This window comes from Pelobates fuscus, chromosome 6, assembly GCF_036172605.1.
Source record: "Pelobates fuscus isolate aPelFus1 chromosome 6, aPelFus1.pri, whole genome shotgun sequence".
Taxonomy (NCBI): Eukaryota; Metazoa; Chordata; class Amphibia; order Anura; family Pelobatidae; genus Pelobates; species Pelobates fuscus.
Genome location: NC_086322.1, coordinates 65,578,936 through 65,600,359, shown reverse-complemented (window position 1 = coordinate 65,600,359; position 21,424 = coordinate 65,578,936). Strand labels below are relative to the sequence as shown.

The following is a 21,424-nucleotide window of genomic DNA, read 5'->3' as shown; positions in this document are numbered from 1 at the left end:
GTCATTGTCTGGGTTAATGCTGTACGGAAGGGGGTGGGGGTAAATTAATTTTATATGGCAATGACCCCAATTTGTTATCTTGTTTTTGTTGAGTAAAAAATTAAATAAAGCTGTGGACTTTTATATTTCCAACAGAAATTCGGTGTCTGTGTTTATTGGGGAGTTGTTGGGGTTAAAAAATGCCACAAGTCGAATAACGACTGTGCGCATGTCAAGCGTATAAACAAACATGCTGAATAAAATACACAAGATCCAGCTCACTCACTCATTCACTAGTGAATTAGTGAAAGAGTGAGTTCGCTGGATCTTGTATGTTGTATGAATTGTTGTATAAATTGGCCCCAGCATTACCCTTATAAGTATGCATGTTCAGGTGAGTGCAGCCCTCTTGGTTTCATTCTGAATGTAATAACCTGGGGTTTATGACCGCTATTTATTAACGATCTAAGAAACACGTCGTGCACGGTGTATGTCAGCAAACTGTCTCAAAATAGTCGTAATAGTCGTAATTTTGAGTCCTCAGTGTCCTAACTAATAAAATATAACTTTTAATAGTTATACTAAAATCTAGTGAGAGTTTTCTTAATAGAAATAATATTCCCAGAAATTATAATAAACCAAAGTATCAGCTAGAATATGTCAGGCACACTTCCATTAGGATAAGTGTGCCGATGCACCAAAAAAAAACCATTTTTTTATAGACACTCATTATTACTTTTTAGAACTTAGATAAAATCTCATATCAAGAGGTTTCATCCACTGCTTGTATATATATCTTTATTTCCAATACAACTATTTTGAGTGTCAAAATATTTCCAATAATTTTGTGATAACTTCCTGGTTCATTAATGAAGCGAGGTAACTATATCGTAGCACATTTATTACTGAATATATGTGCAGCTCGATCTAACATATTAGTCAGTGTTTTATGATTTATTATCGGCAATTACACTGTAATTCAATGTGATAACTACATCACCCTAAGGATAAATGCATTGTCATACCTAGAATTAAATCTATAAGTTAGTTATCATTTAGAATTTTCTTCCTCTTGTAACCTATCCTATGTGACAATCACTTGGTGAATCAACAAAACGTGATAATTACGTAGGATTACATCCACTGCAAGACACATGTGCATTTATATTTAATTTATGAGATAGTTTTGTATTTTTTTACTTTACCTTTTTTGTGACAAATGAACATGACAATCATGTAACGGACTAATTGCTATATGACATATGTATTGCCGGACTCAGGATTTTCTCCACGAGTCAGCAATTTACTCGGTATTTTGTACCATGAGCTATGGTATAGTTTCTTATTGGTCTATGCCTTTCACTCTCATCATTAACGTAATATTAATATCCCCCCATCACAGGAGATATTAGTTGGATGGAGAACCTAAGCGCTCACAGTAAGGATACATGTGAGCCGGCTACATGTTATATTACATCAAATATCTGTATTGCCGACAATCTGCAGAGATAAATGATTAACCCCTTAAGGACACATGACATGTGTGACATGTCATGATTCCCTTTTATTCCAGAAGTTTGGTCCTTAAGGGGTTAAACTCTATATTATAACCCTTCAGTTAGGACTTGGTTCATGTCTCCCAATCTTGTATAATAGTTCTCAAATTTCTTGGTTTGATTACTTAGTTCACAAAGGGTTAAAAACCATTCTCTAAGATAATGTTTAGGGTTAATTTTGACAATCTCTTACGTCATCGACTAGCATGCCTTTAATTGGCTTACAAAATGATGACGATTTTTGAATTTACATATCAGAACTGTCATCTCTCTTTATAACTCTGGTTATTTCCCGCACATCGGTTCCCCTCTGATGAGTTGTCGGCGAAACTCGCGCGTCAGGGGCACTTGGCGATCCAGAGACTTTATCCTTATGTTCACTTTACCCTTCCTTTAGAATTGATTTACATAGTCTCGGATCCCGAGTATGTTTTACCGTTTTTTGCTTCTCGTAGTAATTTGGGCTACATATTTACATTTAGTTTTTCTCTAGTCAGATTCAAGTCACTAGTTTGGAACGGATAGCCCTCCTTTTGTTCCCACAGCAATTACGGTTTCATATTATCCAAAGAGGCTGCATTCTGTGTTTCCTACAGCAGCACTTATTATAGTTGATAATCATATAACGAATATTTTATGTGTTTTGAATACATCGTTGAACACATACCATTCAGATAAAGGTTCTTGTGACCTTTTTGAACAGCCCTCTTTTTTATTTATACTAGACAGCTCACTTCTGTTGCTGTTTCAGAACTTACATTTTTGTCTTTTAGCGGTTGCAGAATTGTTACATTGTGGTCTATTACAGACGGGCAGATATTACTAGATAAGGGTTTGTAACTCTAAAATAGGATCTATTTCAGCCCTATACTTTATTAAAGAGTCTATAGGGTTCCCCAACATATTCTCTGACTGACAAGTTACTAATTAGAGAATATATATACATTGGTTTACCATTATACCTCTGAATATTAGAATGTATATACTTTAGTTTATTATAATTTATGTGAATATTATTTCTATTAAGAAAACTATCACTAGATTTTAGTATTACTATTAAAAGTTATATGTTATTAGTTAGGACACTCATTTCTTCTTTTGTTTATCCCTTCAGTCTATGGGTTGTGATAGAATTTATCTTGATTCCAAGGCTCAAGCTTATAGGTGTCATATAATGATATCCTATATTAAAATTGGCTAACTTGGGATTAGTGATGTACCGAACTGTTCGCTGGCGAATAGTTCCCGGCGAACATAGCGTGTTCGCGTTCGCCACGGTGGGCGAACACATGCGCGGTTCGATCCGCCCCCTATTTGTCATCATTGAGTAAACTTTCACCCTGTGCCTCACGGTCAGCAGACACATTCCAGCAGATTAGCAGCAGACCCTCCCTTCCAGACCCTCCCACCCCCTGTACAGCATCCATTTTAGATTCATTCTGAAGCTGCATTCTTAGATAGAGGAGGGAAAGTGTAGCTGCTGCTCATTTGATAGGAAATTGATAGCTAGGCTAGGGTATTCAGTGTCCACTACAGTCCTAAATGACTCATCTGATCTCTGCAGTAAGGACAGCACCCCAAAAAGCCCTTTTTAGGGCTAGAACATCAGTCTGCTTTTTTTTTTCTGTTTAATGTAATTGCAGTTGCCTGCCTGCCAGCTTCTGTGTCAGGCTCACAGTGGATACTGTGCCCACTTGCCCAGTGCCACCACTCATATCTGGTGTCACAATAGCTTAAGCTTGCATTTAAAAACAAAAAAATTTTTTTCACTGTAATAGATTGAATAGCAGTTAGTTGTCTGCAAGCGTCTGGGTGTCAGGCCTTCAGCGTGTACTCTGCCAACCTCTGCCAGTGTACTTTGCCACTCATATCTGGTGTCACTATAGCGTGCCTTTAAAAAGAAAAAAGTTTTTCACTGTAAGCTAATAGCAGTCAGTGTCCTTAAAGCGGGTGTCAGGCCTTCAGCGTGTGCTCCGCCAACCTCTGCAAGTGCACTTTGCCACTCATATCTGGTATCACTATAGCGTGCCTTTAAAAAGAAAAAAAGTTTTTCACTGTAAGCTAATAGCAGTCAGTGTCCGTAAAGCGGGTGTCAGGCCTTCAGCGTGTGCTCTGCCAACCTCTGCAAGTGCACTTTGCCACTCATATCTGGTGTCACTATAGCGTGCCTTTAAAAAGAAAAAAGTTTTTCAGTGTAAGCTAATAGCAGTCAGTGTCCTTAAAGCGGGTGTCAGGCCTTCAGCGTGTGCTCTGCCAACCTCTGCAAGTGCACTTTGCCACTCATATCTGGTGTCACTATAGAGTGCCTTTAAAAAGAAAAAAAGTTTTTCAGTGAAAGCTAATAGCAGTCAGTGTCCTTAAAGCGGGTGTCAGGCCTTCAGCGTGTACTCTGCCAACCCTGCAAGTGCACTTTGCCACTCATATCTGGTGTCACTATAGCGTGCCTTTAAAAAGAAAAAAGTTTTTTCACTGTAAGCTAATAGCAGTCAGTGTCCTTAAAGCGGGTGTCAGGCCTTCAGCGTGTGCTCTGCCAACCCTGCAAGTGCACTTTGCCACTCATATCTGGTGTCACTATAGCGTGCCTTTAAAAAGAAAAAAAGTTTTTCACTGTAAGCTAATAGCAGTCAGTGTCCTTAATTCGGGTGTCAGGCCTTCAGCGTGTGCTCTGCCAACCTCTGCAAGTGCACTTTGCCACTCATATCTGGTGTCACTATAGCGTGCCTTTAAAATTAAAAAAAGTTTTTCACTGTAAGCTAATAGCAGTCAGTGTCCTTAAAGCGGGTGTCAGGCCTTCAGCGTGTGCTCTGCCAACCTCTGCAAGTGCACTTTGCCACTCATATCTGGTGTCACTATAGCGTGCCTTTAAAAAGAAAAAAGTTTTTCACTGTAAGCTAATAGCAGTCAGTGTCCTTAAAGCGGGTGTCAGGCCTTCAGCGTGTGCTCTGCAAACCTCTGCAAGTGCACTTTGCCACTCATATCTGGTGTCACTATAGCATGCCTTTAAAAAGAAAAAAAGTTTTTCACTGTAAGCTAATAGCAGTCAGTGTCCTTAAAGCGGGTGTCAGGCCTTCAGCGTGTGCTCTGCCAACCTCTGCAAGTGCACTTTGCCACTCATATCTGGTGTCACTATAGCGTGCCTTTAAAATTAAAAAAAGTTTTTCACTGTAAGCTAATAGCAGTCAGTGTCCTTAAAGCGGGTGTCAGGCCTTCAGCGTGTGCTCTGCCAACCTCTGCAAGTGCACTTTGCCACTCATATCTGGTGTCACTATAGCGTGCCTTTAAAAAGAAAAAAGTTTTTCACTGTAAGCTAATAGCAGTCAGTGTCCTTAAAGCGGGTGTCAGGCCTTCAGCGTGTGCTCTGCAAACCTCTGCAAGTGCACTTTGCCACTCATATCTGGTGTCACTATAGCGTGCCTTTAAAAAGAAAAAAAGTTTTTCACTGTAAGCTAATAGCAGTCAGTGTCCTTAAAGCGGGTGTCAGGCCTTCAGCGTGTGCTCTGCCAACCTCTGCAAGTGCACTTTGCCACTCATATCTGGTGTCACTATAGCGTGCCTTTAAAATTAAAAAAAGTTTTTCACTGTAAGCTAATAGCAGTCAGTGTCCTTAAAGCGGGTGTCAGGCCTTCAGCGTGTGCTCTGCCAACCTCTGCAAGTGCACTTTGCCACTCATATCTGGTGTCACTATAGCGTGCCTTTAAAAAGAAAAAAGTTTTTCACTGTAAGCTAATAGCAGTCAGTGTCCTTAAAGCGGGTGTCAGGCCTTCAGCGTGTGCTTTGCCAACCTCTGCAAGTGCACTTTGCCACTCATATCTGGTATCACTATAGCGTGCCTTTAAAAAGAAAAAAAGTTTTTCACTGTAAGCTAATAGCAGTCAGTGTCCTTAAAGCGGGTGTCAGGCCTTCAGCGTGTGCTCTGCCAACCTCTGCAAGTGCACTTTCCCACTCATATCTGGTGTCACTATAGCGTGCCTTTAAAAAGAAAAACGTTTTTTCACTGTAAGCTTATAGCAGTCAGTGTCCTTAAAGTGGGTGTCAGGCCTTCAGGGTGTGCTCTGCCAACCTCTGCAAGTGCACTTTGCCACTCATATCTGGTGTCACTATAGCGTGCCTTTAAAAAGAAAAAAGTTTTTCACTGTAAGCTAATAGCAGTTAGTGTCCTTAAAGCGGGTGTCAGGCCTTCAGCGTGTGCTCTGCCAACCTCTGCAAGTGCACTTTGCCACTCATATCTGGTGTCACTATAGCGTGCCTTTAAAAAGCAAAAAAGTTTTTCACTGTAAGCTAATAGCAGTCAGTGTCCTTAAAGCGGGTGTCAGGCCTTCAGCGTGTGCTCTGCCAACCTCTGCAAGTGCACTTTGCCACTCATATCTGGTGTCACTATAGCGTGCCTTTAATAATAAAAAAGTTTTTCAGTGTAAGCTAATAGCAGTCAGTGTCCTTAAAGCGGGTGTCAGGCCTTCAGCGTGTGCTCTGCCAACCTCTGCAAGTGCACTTTCCCACTCATATCTGGTGTCACTATAGCGTGCCTTTAAAAAGAAAAACGTTTTTTCACTGTAAGCTTATAGCAGTCAGTGTCCTTAAAGTGGGTGTCAGGCCTTCAGGGTGTGCTCTGCCAACCTCTGCAAGTGCACTTTGCCACTCATATCTGGTGTCACTATAGCGTGCCTTTAAAAAGAAAAAAAGTTTTTCACTGTAAGCTAATAGCAGTTAGTGTCCTTAAAGCGGGTGTCAGGCCTTCAGCGTGTGCTCTGCCAACCTCTGCAAGTGCACTTTGCCACTCATATCTGGTGTCACTATAGCGTGCCTTTAAAAAGAAAAAAAGTTTTTCACTGTAAGCTAATAGCAGTCAGTGTCCTTAAAGCGGGTGTCAGGCCTTCAGCGTGTGCTCTGCCAACCTCTGCAAGTGCACTTTGCCACTCATATCTGGTGTCACTATAGCGTGCCTTTAATAATAAAAACGTTTTTCAGTGTAAGCTAATAGCAGTCAGTGTCCTTAAAGCGGGTGTCAGGCCTTCAGCGTGTGCTCTGCCAACCTCTGCAAGTGCACTTTGCCACTCATATCTGGTGTCACTATAGCGTGCCTTTAAAAAGAAAAAAAGTTTTTCACAGTAAGCTAATAGCAGTCAGTGTCCTTAAAGCGGGTGTCAGGCCTTCAGCGTGTGCTCTGCCAACCTCTGCAAGTGCACTTTGCCACTCATATCTGGTGTCACTATAGCGTGACTTTAAAAAGAAAAAAAGTTTTTCACTGTAAGCTAATAGCAGTCAGTGTCCTTAAAGCGGGTGTCAGGCCTTCAGCGTGTGCTTTGCCAACCTCTGCAAGTGCACTTTGCCACTCATATCTGGTGTCACTATAGCGTGCCTTTAAAAAGAAAAAAGTTTTTCACAGTAAGCTAATAGCAGTCAATGTCCTTAAAGCGGGTGTCAGGCCTTCAGCGTGTGCTCTGCCAACCTCTGCAAGTGCACTTTGCCACTCATATCTGGTGTCACTATAGCGTGCCTTTAAAAAGAAAAAAAGTTTTTTACTGTAAGCTAATAGCAGTCAGTGTCCTTAAAGCGGGTGTCAGGCCTTCAGCGTGTGCTTTGCCAACCTCTGCAAGTGCACTTTGCCACTCATATCTGGTGTCACTATAGCGTGCCTTTAAAATTAAAAAAAGTTTTTCACTGTAAGCTAATAGCAGTCAGTGTCCTTAAAGCGGGTGTCAGGCCTTCAGCGTGTGCTCTGCCAACCTCTGCAAGTGCACTTTGCCACTCATATCTGGTGTCACTATAGCGTGCCTTTAAAAAGAAAAAAGTTTTTCACTGTAAGCTAATAGCAGTCAGTGTCCTTAAAGCGGGTGTCAGGCCTTCAGCGTGTGCTCTGCAAACCTCTGCAAGTGCACTTTGCCACTCATATCTGGTGTCACTATAGCGTGCCTTTAAAAAGAAAAAAAGTTTTTCACTGTAAGCTAATAGCAGTCAGTGTCCTTAAAGCGGGTGTCAGGCCTTCAGCGTGTGCTCTGCCAACCTCTGCAAGTGCACTTTGCCACTCATATCTGGTGTCACTATAGCGTGCCTTTAAAATTAAAAAAAGTTTTTCACTGTAAGCTAATAGCAGTCAGTGTCCTTAAAGCGGGTGTCAGGCCTTCAGCGTGTGCTCTGCCAACCTCTGCAAGTGCACTTTGCCACTCATATCTGGTGTCACTATAGCGTGCCTTTAAAAAGAAAAAAGTTTTTCACTGTAAGCTAATAGCAGTCAGTGTCCTTAAAGCGGGTGTCAGGCCTTCAGCGTGTGCTTTGCCAACCTCTGCAAGTGCACTTTGCCACTCATATCTGGTATCACTATAGCGTGCCTTTAAAAAGAAAAAAAGTTTTTCACTGTAAGCTAATAGCAGTCAGTGTCCTTAAAGCGGGTGTCAGGCCTTCAGCGTGTGCTCTGCCAACCTCTGCAAGTGCACTTTCCCACTCATATCTGGTGTCACTATAGCGTGCCTTTAAAAAGAAAAACGTTTTTTCACTGTAAGCTTATAGCAGTCAGTGTCCTTAAAGTGGGTGTCAGGCCTTCAGGGTGTGCTCTGCCAACCTCTGCAAGTGCACTTTGCCACTCATATCTGGTGTCACTATAGCGTGCCTTTAAAAAGAAAAAAGTTTTTCACTGTAAGCTAATAGCAGTTAGTGTCCTTAAAGCGGGTGTCAGGCCTTCAGCGTGTGCTCTGCCAACCTCTGCAAGTGCACTTTGCCACTCATATCTGGTGTCACTATAGCGTGCCTTTAAAAAGCAAAAAAGTTTTTCACTGTAAGCTAATAGCAGTCAGTGTCCTTAAAGCGGGTGTCAGGCCTTCAGCGTGTGCTCTGCCAACCTCTGCAAGTGCACTTTGCCACTCATATCTGGTGTCACTATAGCGTGCCTTTAATAATAAAAAAGTTTTTCAGTGTAAGCTAATAGCAGTCAGTGTCCTTAAAGCGGGTGTCAGGCCTTCAGCGTGTGCTCTGCCAACCTCTGCAAGTGCACTTTCCCACTCATATCTGGTGTCACTATAGCGTGCCTTTAAAAAGAAAAACGTTTTTTCACTGTAAGCTTATAGCAGTCAGTGTCCTTAAAGTGGGTGTCAGGCCTTCAGGGTGTGCTCTGCCAACCTCTGCAAGTGCACTTTGCCACTCATATCTGGTGTCACTATAGCGTGCCTTTAAAAAGAAAAAAAGTTTTTCACTGTAAGCTAATAGCAGTTAGTGTCCTTAAAGCGGGTGTCAGGCCTTCAGCGTGTGCTCTGCCAACCTCTGCAAGTGCACTTTGCCACTCATATCTGGTGTCACTATAGCGTGCCTTTAAAAAGAAAAAAAGTTTTTCACTGTAAGCTAATAGCAGTCAGTGTCCTTAAAGCGGGTGTCAGGCCTTCAGCGTGTGCTCTGCCAACCTCTGCAAGTGCACTTTGCCACTCATATCTGGTGTCACTATAGCGTGCCTTTAATAATAAAAACGTTTTTCAGTGTAAGCTAATAGCAGTCAGTGTCCTTAAAGCGGGTGTCAGGCCTTCAGCGTGTGCTCTGCCAACCTCTGCAAGTGCACTTTGCCACTCATATCTGGTGTCACTATAGCGTGCCTTTAAAAAGAAAAAAAGTTTTTCACAGTAAGCTAATAGCAGTCAGTGTCCTTAAAGCGGGTGTCAGGCCTTCAGCGTGTGCTCTGCCAACCTCTGCAAGTGCACTTTGCCACTCATATCTGGTGTCACTATAGCGTGACTTTAAAAAGAAAAAAAGTTTTTCACTGTAAGCTAATAGCAGTCAGTGTCCTTAAAGCGGGTGTCAGGCCTTCAGCGTGTGCTTTGCCAACCTCTGCAAGTGCACTTTGCCACTCATATCTGGTGTCACTATAGCGTGCCTTTAAAAAGAAAAAAGTTTTTCACAGTAAGCTAATAGCAGTCAATGTCCTTAAAGCGGGTGTCAGGCCTTCAGCGTGTGCTCTGCCAACCTCTGCAAGTGCACTTTGCCACTCATATCTGGTGTCACTATAGCGTGCCTTTAAAAAGAAAAAAAGTTTTTTACTGTAAGCTAATAGCAGTCAGTGTCCTTAAAGCGGGTGTCAGGCCTTCAGCGTGTGCTTTGCCAACCTCTGCAAGTGCACTTTGCCACTCATATCTGGTGTCACTATAGCGTGCCTTTAAAAAGAAAAAAAGTTTTTCACTGTAAGCTAATAGCAGTTAGTGTCCTTAAAGCGGGTGTCAGGCCTTCAGCGTGTGCTCTGCCAACCTCTGCAAGTGCACTTTGCCACTCATATCTGGTGTCACTATAGCGTGCCTTTAAAAAGAAAAAAAGTTTTTCACTGTAAGCTAATAGCAGTCAGTGTCCTTAAAGCGGGTGTCAGGCCTTCAGCGTGTGCTCTGCCAACCTCTGCAAGTGCACTTTGCCACTCATATCTGGTGTCACTATAGCGTGCCTTTAAAAATAAAAAAGTTTTTCAGGGTAAGCTAATAGCAGTCAGTGTCCTTAAAGCGGGTGTCAGGCCTTCAGCGTGTGCTCTGCCAACCTCTGCAAGTGCACTTTCCCACTCATATCTGGTGTCACTATAGCGTGCCTTTAAAAAGAAAAAAAGTTTTTTACTGTAAGCTAATAGCAGTCAGTGTCCTTAAAGCGGGTGTCAGGCCTTCAGCGTGTGCTTTGCCAACCTCTGCAAGTGCACTTTGCCACTCATATCTGGTGTCACTATAGCGTGCCTTTAAAAAGAAAAAAAGTTTTTCACTGTAAGCTAATAGCAGTCAGTGTCCTCAAAGCGGGTGTCAGGCCTTCAGCGTGTGCTCTGCCAACCTCTGCAAGTGCACTTTCCCACTCATATCTGGTGTCACTATAGCGTGCCTTTAAAAAGAAAAAAAGTTTTTCACTGTAAGCTAATAGCAGTCAGTGTCCTTAAAGCGGGTGTCAGGCCTTCAGCGTGTGCTTTGCCAACCTCTGCAAGTGCACTTTGCCACTCATATCTGGTGTCACTATAGCGTGCCTTTAAAAAGAAAAAAGTTTTTCACAGTAAGCTAATAGCAGTCAATGTCCTTAAAGCGGGTGTCAGGCCTTCAGCGTGTGCTCTGCCAACCTCTGCAAGTGCACTTTGCCACTCATATCTGGTGTCACTATAGCGTGCCTTTAAAAAGAAAAAAAGTTTTTTACTGTAAGCTAATAGCAGTCAGTGTCCTTAAAGCGGGTGTCAGGCCTTCAGCGTGTGCTTTGCCAACCTCTGCAAGTGCACTTTGCCACTCATATCTGGTGTCACTATAGCGTGCCTTTAAAAAGAAAAAAAGTTTTTCACTGTAAGCTAATAGCAGTTAGTGTCCTTAAAGCGGGTGTCAGGCCTTCAGCGTGTGCTCTGCCAACCTCTGCAAGTGCACTTTGCCACTCATATCTGGTGTCACTATAGCGTGCCTTTAAAAAGAAAAAAAGTTTTTCACTGTAAGCTAATAGCAGTCAGTGTCCTTAAAGCGGGTGTCAGGCCTTCAGCGTGTGCTCTGCCAACCTCTGCAAGTGCACTTTGCCACTCATATCTGGTGTCACTATAGCGTGCCTTTAAAAATAAAAAAGTTTTTCAGGGTAAGCTAATAGCAGTCAGTGTCCTTAAAGCGGGTGTCAGGCCTTCAGCGTGTGCTCTGCCAACCTCTGCAAGTGCACTTTCCCACTCATATCTGGTGTCACTATAGCGTGCCTTTAAAAAGAAAAAAAGTTTTTTACTGTAAGCTAATAGCAGTCAGTGTCCTTAAAGCGGGTGTCAGGCCTTCAGCGTGTGCTTTGCCAACCTCTGCAAGTGCACTTTGCCACTCATATCTGGTGTCACTATAGCGTGCCTTTAAAAAGAAAAAAAGTTTTTCACTGTAAGCTAATAGCAGTCAGTGTCCTCAAAGCGGGTGTCAGGCCTTCAGCGTGTGCTCTGCCAACCTCTGCAAGTGCACTTTCCCACTCATATCTGGTGTCACTATAGCGTGCCTTTAAAAAGAAAAAAAGTTTTTTACTGTAAGCTAATAGCAGTCAGTGTCCTTAAAGCGGGTGTCAGGCCTTCAGCGTGTGCTTTGCCAACCTCTGCAAGTGCACTTTGCCACTCATATCTGGTGTCACTATAGCGTGCCTTTAAAAAGAAAAAAAGTTTTTCACTGTAAGCTAATAGCAGTCAGTGTCCTCAAAGCGGGTGTCAGGCCTTCAGCGTGTGCTTTGCCAACCTCTGCAAGTGCACTTTGCCACTCATATCTGGTATCACTATAGCGTGCCTTTAAAAAGAAAAAAGTTTTTCACTGTAAGCTAATAGCAGTCAGTGTCCTTAAAGCGGGTTTCAGGCCTTCAGCGTAGCCACACTGTCCCTGGCTGTGACTGACACAGCCTGCATGAGAAAAATGGCTTTACTTTCATTTAAATGTAACTTACTTTAAAAGTTTAAATCTCCTGCTCTGTAAGTTGAACTTGCATGTGCTTCAGACTGGGTTTTTTGTCTTCTTTTGGATCAACAGCAAAAAACAAATGTGAGGAAGGCTGAACTTGATGGACACAAGTCTCTTTTCAGCTATGTAACTATGTAACTATTACATAGAAGAGGCTCCTGCAGGGTCTGGCAAGCTATTAATACAGCAGGATGTAAGAATTTCTAAATTAAATGGAATTTGCAATACAGTAAACATTAGATGACTCTTTGAATGAAGTGTTGGAAGGCTGTGTAAGTCACATGCAGGGAGGTGTGACTAGTGATGCATAAATAAAGTGATTTAACTCCTAAATGTGGAGAGCAAAAAAATGGGTCGCAAGAGTATACTGAGAACGGGCAGCAGCTGAAATAGCCTGCCCTTCGGTGGGTCCCCGCTCAGTTCTCAAGCTGGTTTTTGCTCATCTTGTGCCATTACAGAGAGAACATCTCTGAAACATATCAGACTGGTCCCACCCATACGGGCAGTCCAGAACAGAAATGCCAGAAAGTTCCCTCTGCACGAGAGATACAGCAACCACAGACGATCGTTTCAGCCTTGTTAGGCATCATCAGTGAGGCATAGCTGATATCTCCCTAGGCACCGTGAGCAAGGGGTCCACGTCTGGATTATCCCTTTAAACTTGTGGAGAGCAAAACAATGGGTCGCAAGAGTATACTGAGAACGGGCAGCAGCTGAAATAGCCTGCCCTTCGGGGGTTAACTCCTAAATGGCAGAGAATTAAGCAGTGATACTGCAGCATGCATTGACTGGGCATCATACCCCTGACCCCACCAAGTCTCTGTCAGACCAGGCAGATGATAATGAATATGAAATTCTCCACCACACTTGATAGACTGCTCCTTGCTGCTACGTCACTGCTTGGAAAGCTTTCATTCTTAATTGCATAGTCATATAAAGAGTGAAATATATTGTCCCCCAAATGTGAAAAAATAGCATGTGAATTTGTGTTCAACAATGTTTATAGCCAATTTATTCAAGATAAATGGGTCAATTTTTCTTTAAATAGATGATTGATCGCTGGTTTGGCTTAGCTGAAGTTTAAGAAATATTTCTTACCTTGTTACACGGTATTGCTTCTTGTGTGAGTTTTATTAAGTTGTTGTAGCTGTCTTCTGTAATTGAGCACGGGTCTTTCTTGTACACTGCATTCGTCAGCTCTTGCCAGATTTTATTACAATCCCTTTCGCTAAAGATTAAAAAACAAAATGAAGATAAACGTGAATTAACAAGAATTTTTTTTTTTTACATAAAAGTATTCAATACAAACATGCTAGTTAGCTATATACTAGTTTATTTGTGAAACAAGCCAGCAATCTTTAGACTAACATTGTGGTGTTAAAACATGAATTGAGTTGACCGTTTTACCAATTGAGTTTTTTCAACCAGTTCAAAACTCACTGTTTAGTGAACAAACTTCTTGGTTGTATTAATTAAGGGTTGATGGTATAGCTGGACACCGTGCAATTCAGTATATTTCATCTAATTTATAAAGTGAAACCTGCACCCACTCTGATCCAACAGAATTTATATTTTCACGTGCACTTTAATGACTGTATATACAATATTCTTTGTTTTTTCGTATACATGTTCACTAGTATTTAAGTAAATCCTTACAATCTATGAAAAATATTTCCCTATTTTCCATGAAACCTACTGCATTCGGTTTTATGTGGGTTTTTTATGTTTTTTTCCCTATATGAACAGATATAGTCCCTTATTTGTGCCAAAGGACTCCTAACTGTGCTTCTTGTGTCAACTTAATTTCCGGTTAAATTTTGTTTCTTTTTTGTTTTTTTGTGTTTTTATTTTGTATGTAGGTATGTGCAAAAGTCCACCTTTTATTTCCGACAATTCCTGCTGTCCTGCTAAACTTTTCTGTTTTGTTTAATGTATATATGCACTTTAGTTTTCTAGGAATATGTCTTATTTGTCTTATTTTGGGAATGTAATCAATGCTAAAATCATCAGTAAAAAAAAAAAAAAAAAAAACAGAAAGGGAGCAATATTAATAATAATAAAAAAATAAATAAAAAAAAAGCAGAAATACAACCTGAAGGAAGATAATAATATTTTCACACAATACAGAAATGGTGGCGTAAAAAGCAGGAGTGATTAAAAGGTCTTGTATTTGTCTGTGTATATTGTACGTTCTCCACTAATTGTACAGCGCTGCAGAATCTGTTGGCGCTTTATAAATACTAGTAATAAATAAATAAACAAAGCAAACACCTCCTTAGCAGCTCCTTTTAGTTTTCCAAATGGGGAATGCAATTCAACAAGGAATGAGGGAGATTTTTTTTTTTATTTGATATGCACACATCAACGGCCCACAAAGACTAAATGTACTTCTCTTTCTAAGAAGATATGAACTGTGGTCACAACATGCCGGGACCAGCCTGGAACGGGAGGCCTAGTGAGGAAAATAATAGAATGAGGAGACTGTATAGGAAGAAAGTATAGAGTATGTAGAATGTTGGATAGCAATGAATAAAATGTGCTTACCCACAATGCTTCATTGTTGCTTTCAGTGTCAGAGATGGCATCTTATAAAATGCTCCAAACATCACAACATTGAAACCTCTATAATATTTCAGGTTTTGTTAATGCTGGAAGGATGTGCCTAACCTTTATCTCCAAGGGTTAAAGGCTTTGTTGTTCACTTGCATTGAGAAGTCTTGACCTAATGGTCCGAATACCTGCTGTGTTTATGGGGAGTAACAAAAATAGCAATTTTCTTCTTATCGGATGCCTCTCTTTAATCTAGAAGCTAGAGGAATTTGTTAATCGTGGTTTGTCTATTCACTGTTTTGCAACTCAGCTGGTCGCAATTAAGCAAATTATTATCTGTGAATGAAGATTGTCGAAGTTATTATGTTTTCCATGAACTGGAAGTTCTAAATATATAACTGCAGGCTCTCCTGCTTTTGCAAAACTACAACTCCCAGGATGCTATGCTATCGTTTGTAGAACTCAGTTGATATTGGATAAACCCAAATAAATCTGTTGAAATACAAGTGAGCATTTATAAACTATTAACATGGAGGGTACACTGTGTGAATCAAGATCAAAAGCAAGAAAAAATAGCTAAAGAGAAAAATTGGTACCTACGAACTATGTGCTCTCTTTTATCACCCCATTCCCCCGGAGTTAATACATCAATGTTATATACCAAACTCTCTCTCTCCAGATGTTCCATGATTCTCTTGCTATGTCATTCAAAGAATCATGGGAGTTGTAGTTTAGCAACATGTGGAGGGCCAGAGCTTGGAGAACCCTGGTATATACAAACTAAGAGCAGCACACTAAATGAAACATTAAGGCTTGAGAAAGGCTCACAGTCGAAATGTTGGGGGGGATATTTTTTGGTGTCCTCTCGCTCTTCTCTATTCATGGTTTCACCAGTATTTTTTGGTATGTTTTTACTTCGACTTCATGCCTTTATATATCACTTTTGGCTTGTTGTTTAACCTTATATAAGAGGTGGGTCAAGATCCTGCTTAAATCTCTTATATTCCTTCTGTCTCACAGATAGATTGTTGCGGATTACAAAACCAATGGAGTTATGGTGAGGAAAATAAATTGATTGAAAACTCCGTCCACCTGAAGTCAGTGGATAGTTAATACATTGTTAAACACAGATCTGCACACCAGTTAAACCATAAGACTTGTTTTTGCCACAGAAACCTCACATTTGCAGTTATATTACTACTGAAAGTGATTTTTAGTGGACATATGCAAATTAGTTCAACCAAAAAAAACACCTTTTTTCCTCATTATTCCGCTTTAAGTATGGATTAATTGGAGTTTATGTCTGCTGTATACAGCAGCTTTGTAACACAACTCAATAAAAGGTGCAAAACCAGTGAACCCCTCGTGGACAGTTGTTTTGTTGTTAAGGCATGAGGTTGGTTACTGGCTTGATATTGAGGCTCGGAGTTAGTTGCAGAGCAAACACCAATAGAATTCTTTCCCCACACTAACGCTATTGGTTTGTTCTTTGCAAGTAGCGGCAAGCCTCAATAGCAATAGAAATATCCCGGTGGGCCGGCACACTAGGGGGCCAGTGCGCGGCCGCCTAGTGTGCACCAGCCCGGGCCGCAATTACAGGGTGACCGGCAGGAGGGGATGTGATCATGTGCTCCCCTCCTGCCAGTCACAGAATGTAGCGTGGCCGAGCAGGCAGACCGGGTAGGAGAGCTTCTGTTCCCCTACCCATTCTGACAGGAACCTGCAAGCGAGAACGCTCCTCCCTCGAGCAGGCAGGTTGGAGCGTTGCCGTGCGTTACCATGGCAACGCTCCGACCTGCCTGCTGTTCTCGCGGGAGGAGAGTGAAGTCAGCCTGCACCCAGAACCCCCCGACACACACACACAGAACCCCCCACACACAGAATCCCTCCACACACACAGAACCCCACACACACACAGAACCCCCCTCACACACAGAATCCCTCCACACACACAGAACCCCCACACACACAGAACCCCCCACACACACAGAACCCCCTAACACACACACAGAACCCCCCACACACAGAACCCCCTTCACACACCGAACCCCCCCCCACACACACAGAACCCCCACACATAAAGAACGCCTTCACACATACAGAACCCCTTCACGCACACAGAATGCCCCCACGCACACAGAACCCCTTCACGCACACAGAACCCCTTCATGCACACAGAACCCCTCCACACATAAACAGCACCCCTCCACACACACAGAACCCCTTCACACACACATAACCTCTTCACACCTTCACACACACAGAACCCCTTCACACACACAGAACCCCTCCACGCACACAGAACCCCTTCACGCACACAGAACCCCTTCATGCACACAGAACCCCTCCACACATAAACAGCACCCCTCCACACACACAGAACCCCTCCACGCACACAGCACCCCTTCACACACACAGCACCCCTTCACGCACACAGCACCCCTTCACGCACACAGCACCCCTTCACGCACACAGCACCCCTCCACGCACAAACGGCACTCTCTCCATGCACAAACGGCACTCTCTCCACGCACAAACGATTTCTTTCATGTTTGAGTGTTAGTTTTCAGTTTTTTGTGGGAAAAGCAAGGCTTATGGCTTGACTGTTGTGCAGATCTGTATTTAACATATGCATTGTTTGTGGTGTAGTTTTTGTATGTCTTTTATATTTTGTGTGTATTTCCATATGATATATTTTAGTATGCATTGAATAAAATAGATTTTTCATTTAGTATGCTCCTCTTTGTTTGTAAAATACAAGGGAGCACCATATAAAGTTTACTAAATCTGACACATCTTCAACACATCTTTGGGTGAGAGGCCGCTATTTCATGGCTATAAATACAGGCACCAGTATTTGCCATAGTTAAGTTCCTTAGATTTCCAAATATAGACACACATTTCCAGAGATATGCAAATATTCTCATCTAGAATGATAAAGTGGGGGGAAAAAAATATTTTCCAACATAAATATTTTACTAAACAGTCCAAACTCTTAAGAAGCTTCAGCTTGTATTGAGACTTCTCTCGTTTTCAAGTTTTTGCCCTGTTGGTTGCAACAAAGAAGGAGGGAAGGGTACATCTACATCTTTCTTTTCTACCTCCTTAGGGCCTCCAGATGGACTCGCTGAATGACGGAGCCTTGTGTGCTGCAGGGAATTAAATTAGCCCTTCTCCTTATTAGACACAATACTGATGTATCGTTCAAAAGAAGCTTTAAATGAATGTAGTTTGAATATCTTTTCTCCAGAAACACATGGAATGGTTTAGCTATTCAGTGATCTAAGCCTTGTGGAGCAGAATTTGTGCAGTGGTAACCTCTGACCTCACTGATCAGACTTCTTTCAAACCTTATGGGGGTTATGGACCATAACAATCAGCATGAACATTCCATTGGTGTCCGTAGGGATTGCTGCCCTTCTAAAACTGTATTGTTTGATATTTCACGGAACTTACTGGAGATTTTGCAGTGTTTGTTTTATTTGTGCTTTAAGAGGTTTATAGGTGTAATTTCACCTTTACGGGGAACGGTCACTCCCCAGGATTTTTTAGGTGTTTTTCTCGATTTAGCAAAATAAAAATTAAATGCAGAAATCCACAGTAATGTATGGATTGTATCAACTGAAAAATCTCTAACTTGGCTCTCTTTCAATCAGTTATAAGTAACCTTTGCACTTGTAAGTTACCATAGGGAGAGCTAGAGATAGGAGGAGAAGCAAAAAAGTCATGTTTATGTTTAGTCTATCCGTATGCGATGTGTGCCTTGGCTATGCCAGAAATGACCTAGATTGTGATGCAAAATCGTTACAATATATTTATATGAAAATACACCGCTAAACCTCTTCATCTTAATGGCGCAGGAAGGTGTTTTGCCGCGCATGCGCACTGGCATCCCTGTGTTTCTCTATGGAGAAGCATTGGATTGACTGAGATCATCAACATTAATGCTCTCAGCCAAAGAGACAGAACAGCAGTGAAGAGTGCATGTACATGTTCATATTCCTAACGCTATAGTGTTTATTGAACGGTGTATTTTCCAGAAAATGTATGCTGTCCCAGGCCTCTGAGCTTTCTCTATTGTGTCATGACCCCTCTGCCTTGGGAAAGATACTGTTTTACAATCCCTTATATATTCCTAGGTCAGTGATCCTCAAACTGGTCACAGATGTGGAAGGAAAGTGACCTCCACCCCTGGCAAGCATATTATCTGCATGTGTGGAGTAATATTCATTTACAGGGTTACTTAGAATTTTTTCTTTTCCATATTTATTTTAGATTTATTTATTAAAAGTTACTTTTTAAGTTTACAATTTTCTTCAGCAATTTTTTTTCCTTGTGTTATTTAAAATTAGGCTCTAGGTTGACTTTTTTTCGTTTTCTTCATATAATCATTTACAGGGTTATTCAATAAAGTGAAATTCAAATTTAAAGGCAAATTAGTTGAACTGGGAAAATTCTATAAGCTATGCTTACCGTTCAGCTACTCTGTCCTTACATTCTCTGTAGTGAATAACCCAGATAGTATATGCAAACCACAAATATATTCAACAATGCTGTACAAACGTGAAACAGTAAAATACATTATGTAAAAAAGTAGCAGAGTATAAAAATCCTTCGGAAGAATACTTCTTTTATATATGGTTCTACAAACCAAAATGTTAACATTGTCCCTTCTTAAATAAATCTTTGATGACACCTACATAACTATTGACTGAATCTATATCTTGAAAGAGTTAAATATATAGTAATTCCCCAGCTTAACATCCAAATGAGCTCGCACACTTACAATAAGCTAAAGATACACCATTATCAGTCTAGGACGACATAACAACTAAATTAATTTCGACAATATCAGATAATGTAAACTATAGTATATCTTACCCTAAATTTGGATTTTTTGCCAAATAGCCATAACATCTCCCAAGGACAATTTCTTGCAGATTTCTAGAAGTTCCATTTCCTTTCCAGGATTTTGTTTCTTCTTGAGATTTTAAATATATACCAAGGACACATGATGCCACAATGATTAATATTAAAATGAAGATACCCACAGTCAATAAAATATATCTCTTCTTTGGTGTCAGAAAATTGGACTGGCAAGGCATGATGACTTCTAGTCGGTAAACAGAGCTGAGATTGTTTTCTCTTTAGTACTTTCAGAAGTGGGATTTTGCTTGAGTCAGTAGCTCACACCCACTCCTGAATTTTAAAGACTTCTTAAGAATCAAGTCTGCATTTCTTCTAGATCTGTTGATCGTTTCCCAATTGCCACACTTTGTCACTTCTCCTTGACATGCTTGTAAATATTTGTGAAACTTTAAAAGGGAAGTTCAGAAAATTAATAGCTTATTTCTTTGCTTCTGAAAAAAAAAAATAATATATATGGGAAGATATGAAAGCGTTTATATATAAAATTACATTTATACAAATATAAATGTGTTTAATTGTAGGCTTATTTTAATAATAGAGAAAAGGTTCAGGCACTCCAATAGTTACCGGCACATTTATTAGAACAATATAAACTCAATCCAGAAAGACAGAGATCCAATTTTGGGTCGAAAAGATGCTGTGTTTGTTTTGTTCTAATAAATGTGCTTGAAACTATTGGAGTGCTTGGACATTTTCTTGATTATTGAAATTTTCCATTTGTGGGGATTGTGCTGACCCATGGTCTGGTTTAGCACCTATACCCTATGTGGATTGAGTGCGGTTCCTATTTGGTATTTTGTAAAGACAGGTTTATGGCATAAGGTAGCATTCATGAACATAGTGACTAATAATTACATTTTTTTTTTTATAATTCTTTATTTTTGTTGTGCAGTAGATAAACAACAGTTAGGCATTCAAGACATTAATTGGTAACTGAGTAGATGGGTAATCTATATATCAACATAACAATGACGAGCTGTCTGCACATTTTATGTAGTATAATTTGATGTAGTAATTGCCTGAGTAGGAGAAAACGGCTATCTCGCAGTCAATGAGGTTATTGCATCCATTGGGGCGTGATGTTTGATGAAATGTACATGCCTGTACATTATAAGAACAAGGTTGTTTAAACTGGGTGGTATCTAGTGTGTGTTTGTTTGTGTAAGGAACTGAACTTGATCAGGTGTCCGGGCTCGGCAAGTACTTAGGCTCGGGAGTTAAATTGAGCGCATAGCCGAGGGAGGGTGGTGCAAACTGTAAAATATAATATAAAATGCGTTTAATTTAAGATTCAGGAGAAAAAAATTTAAAATTAAAACTGTTAAAAAGAGAAGACCCGTGTGAGGAGGACCCTTATATGCGCTCAAATTGAGCCTGTGACCTATCTAAGCCGCCCTCCAGCTTGCCCTGTCGTACCTGGGAGTCGAAAGTTGTGGCCGGTTAGGGCGAGAGTGTGTCTGTGGTACCTGTGCATGTGTTAAAGGGACAGCTCTCGGGGTATTTACTTTCGCCGGACGGCGAGTGTGGGGGGCGTTGGGTGTGCGTATCCTCCAATGGGATGTCAGGAGTGGCCCTGTGGAGTGGTTCAGATGGGCCTGTCTCTGAGGCATTCGGGGGACTGCGGCAACTCAAGCCATTGTGTTACCCCTAACCAAGGGCATAGCGGGGGGATGGGTGAAGTGTGCTCATGGTGTCTTAATGTTTAATGAACTAAGGATCTGTGTGGAAGCTGTACAAGAGCAATTAAAAACAATACATTCAAACTTTTCATAACAGGTAACATAAAGAAATGAGAGAACACTTTCACTGGCTCCTGTCAGTGCTGACTGGTTGTTTAGGACTGCTTGGGTTGTAGACTCTCCGGTCCCGGTCAGGTCGTTGGGCTCATAGATGCCATCAGTCGTGGGATGAATGGTGCGGCATTGGCTGGGTCCCATACCTAGGCTGTGCCTGTTGGGGTATGTTGGCAGGTATGTCTGGCAGTCCCATCTAGAAGTGCGGGTACCTCCATGTCAGAGGATATCTTGTGGG

The 21,424-nt window shown here is 41.3% G+C and overlaps 1 protein-coding gene across 1 annotated transcript in view; it reads right to left on the bottom strand.

Annotated features, from left to right (window-relative positions):
* Window positions 1-19,651, bottom strand: part of LOC134615375 (ADP-ribosyl cyclase/cyclic ADP-ribose hydrolase 1-like) — a 53,164-nt gene extending 33,513 nt beyond the window's left edge. The window contains exons 1-2 of the mRNA XM_063459883.1: window positions 19,346-19,651; window positions 13,013-13,142 (exon numbers count right to left, since the gene is read on the bottom strand). Coding sequence (XP_063315953.1) covers window positions 13,013-13,142; window positions 19,346-19,569 — 354 coding nt within the window. The 5' untranslated portion in view covers window positions 19,570-19,651. The remainder of the gene's footprint in view (window positions 1-13,012; window positions 13,143-19,345) is intronic.
* Window positions 19,652-21,424: the final 1,773 nt, after the last annotated feature.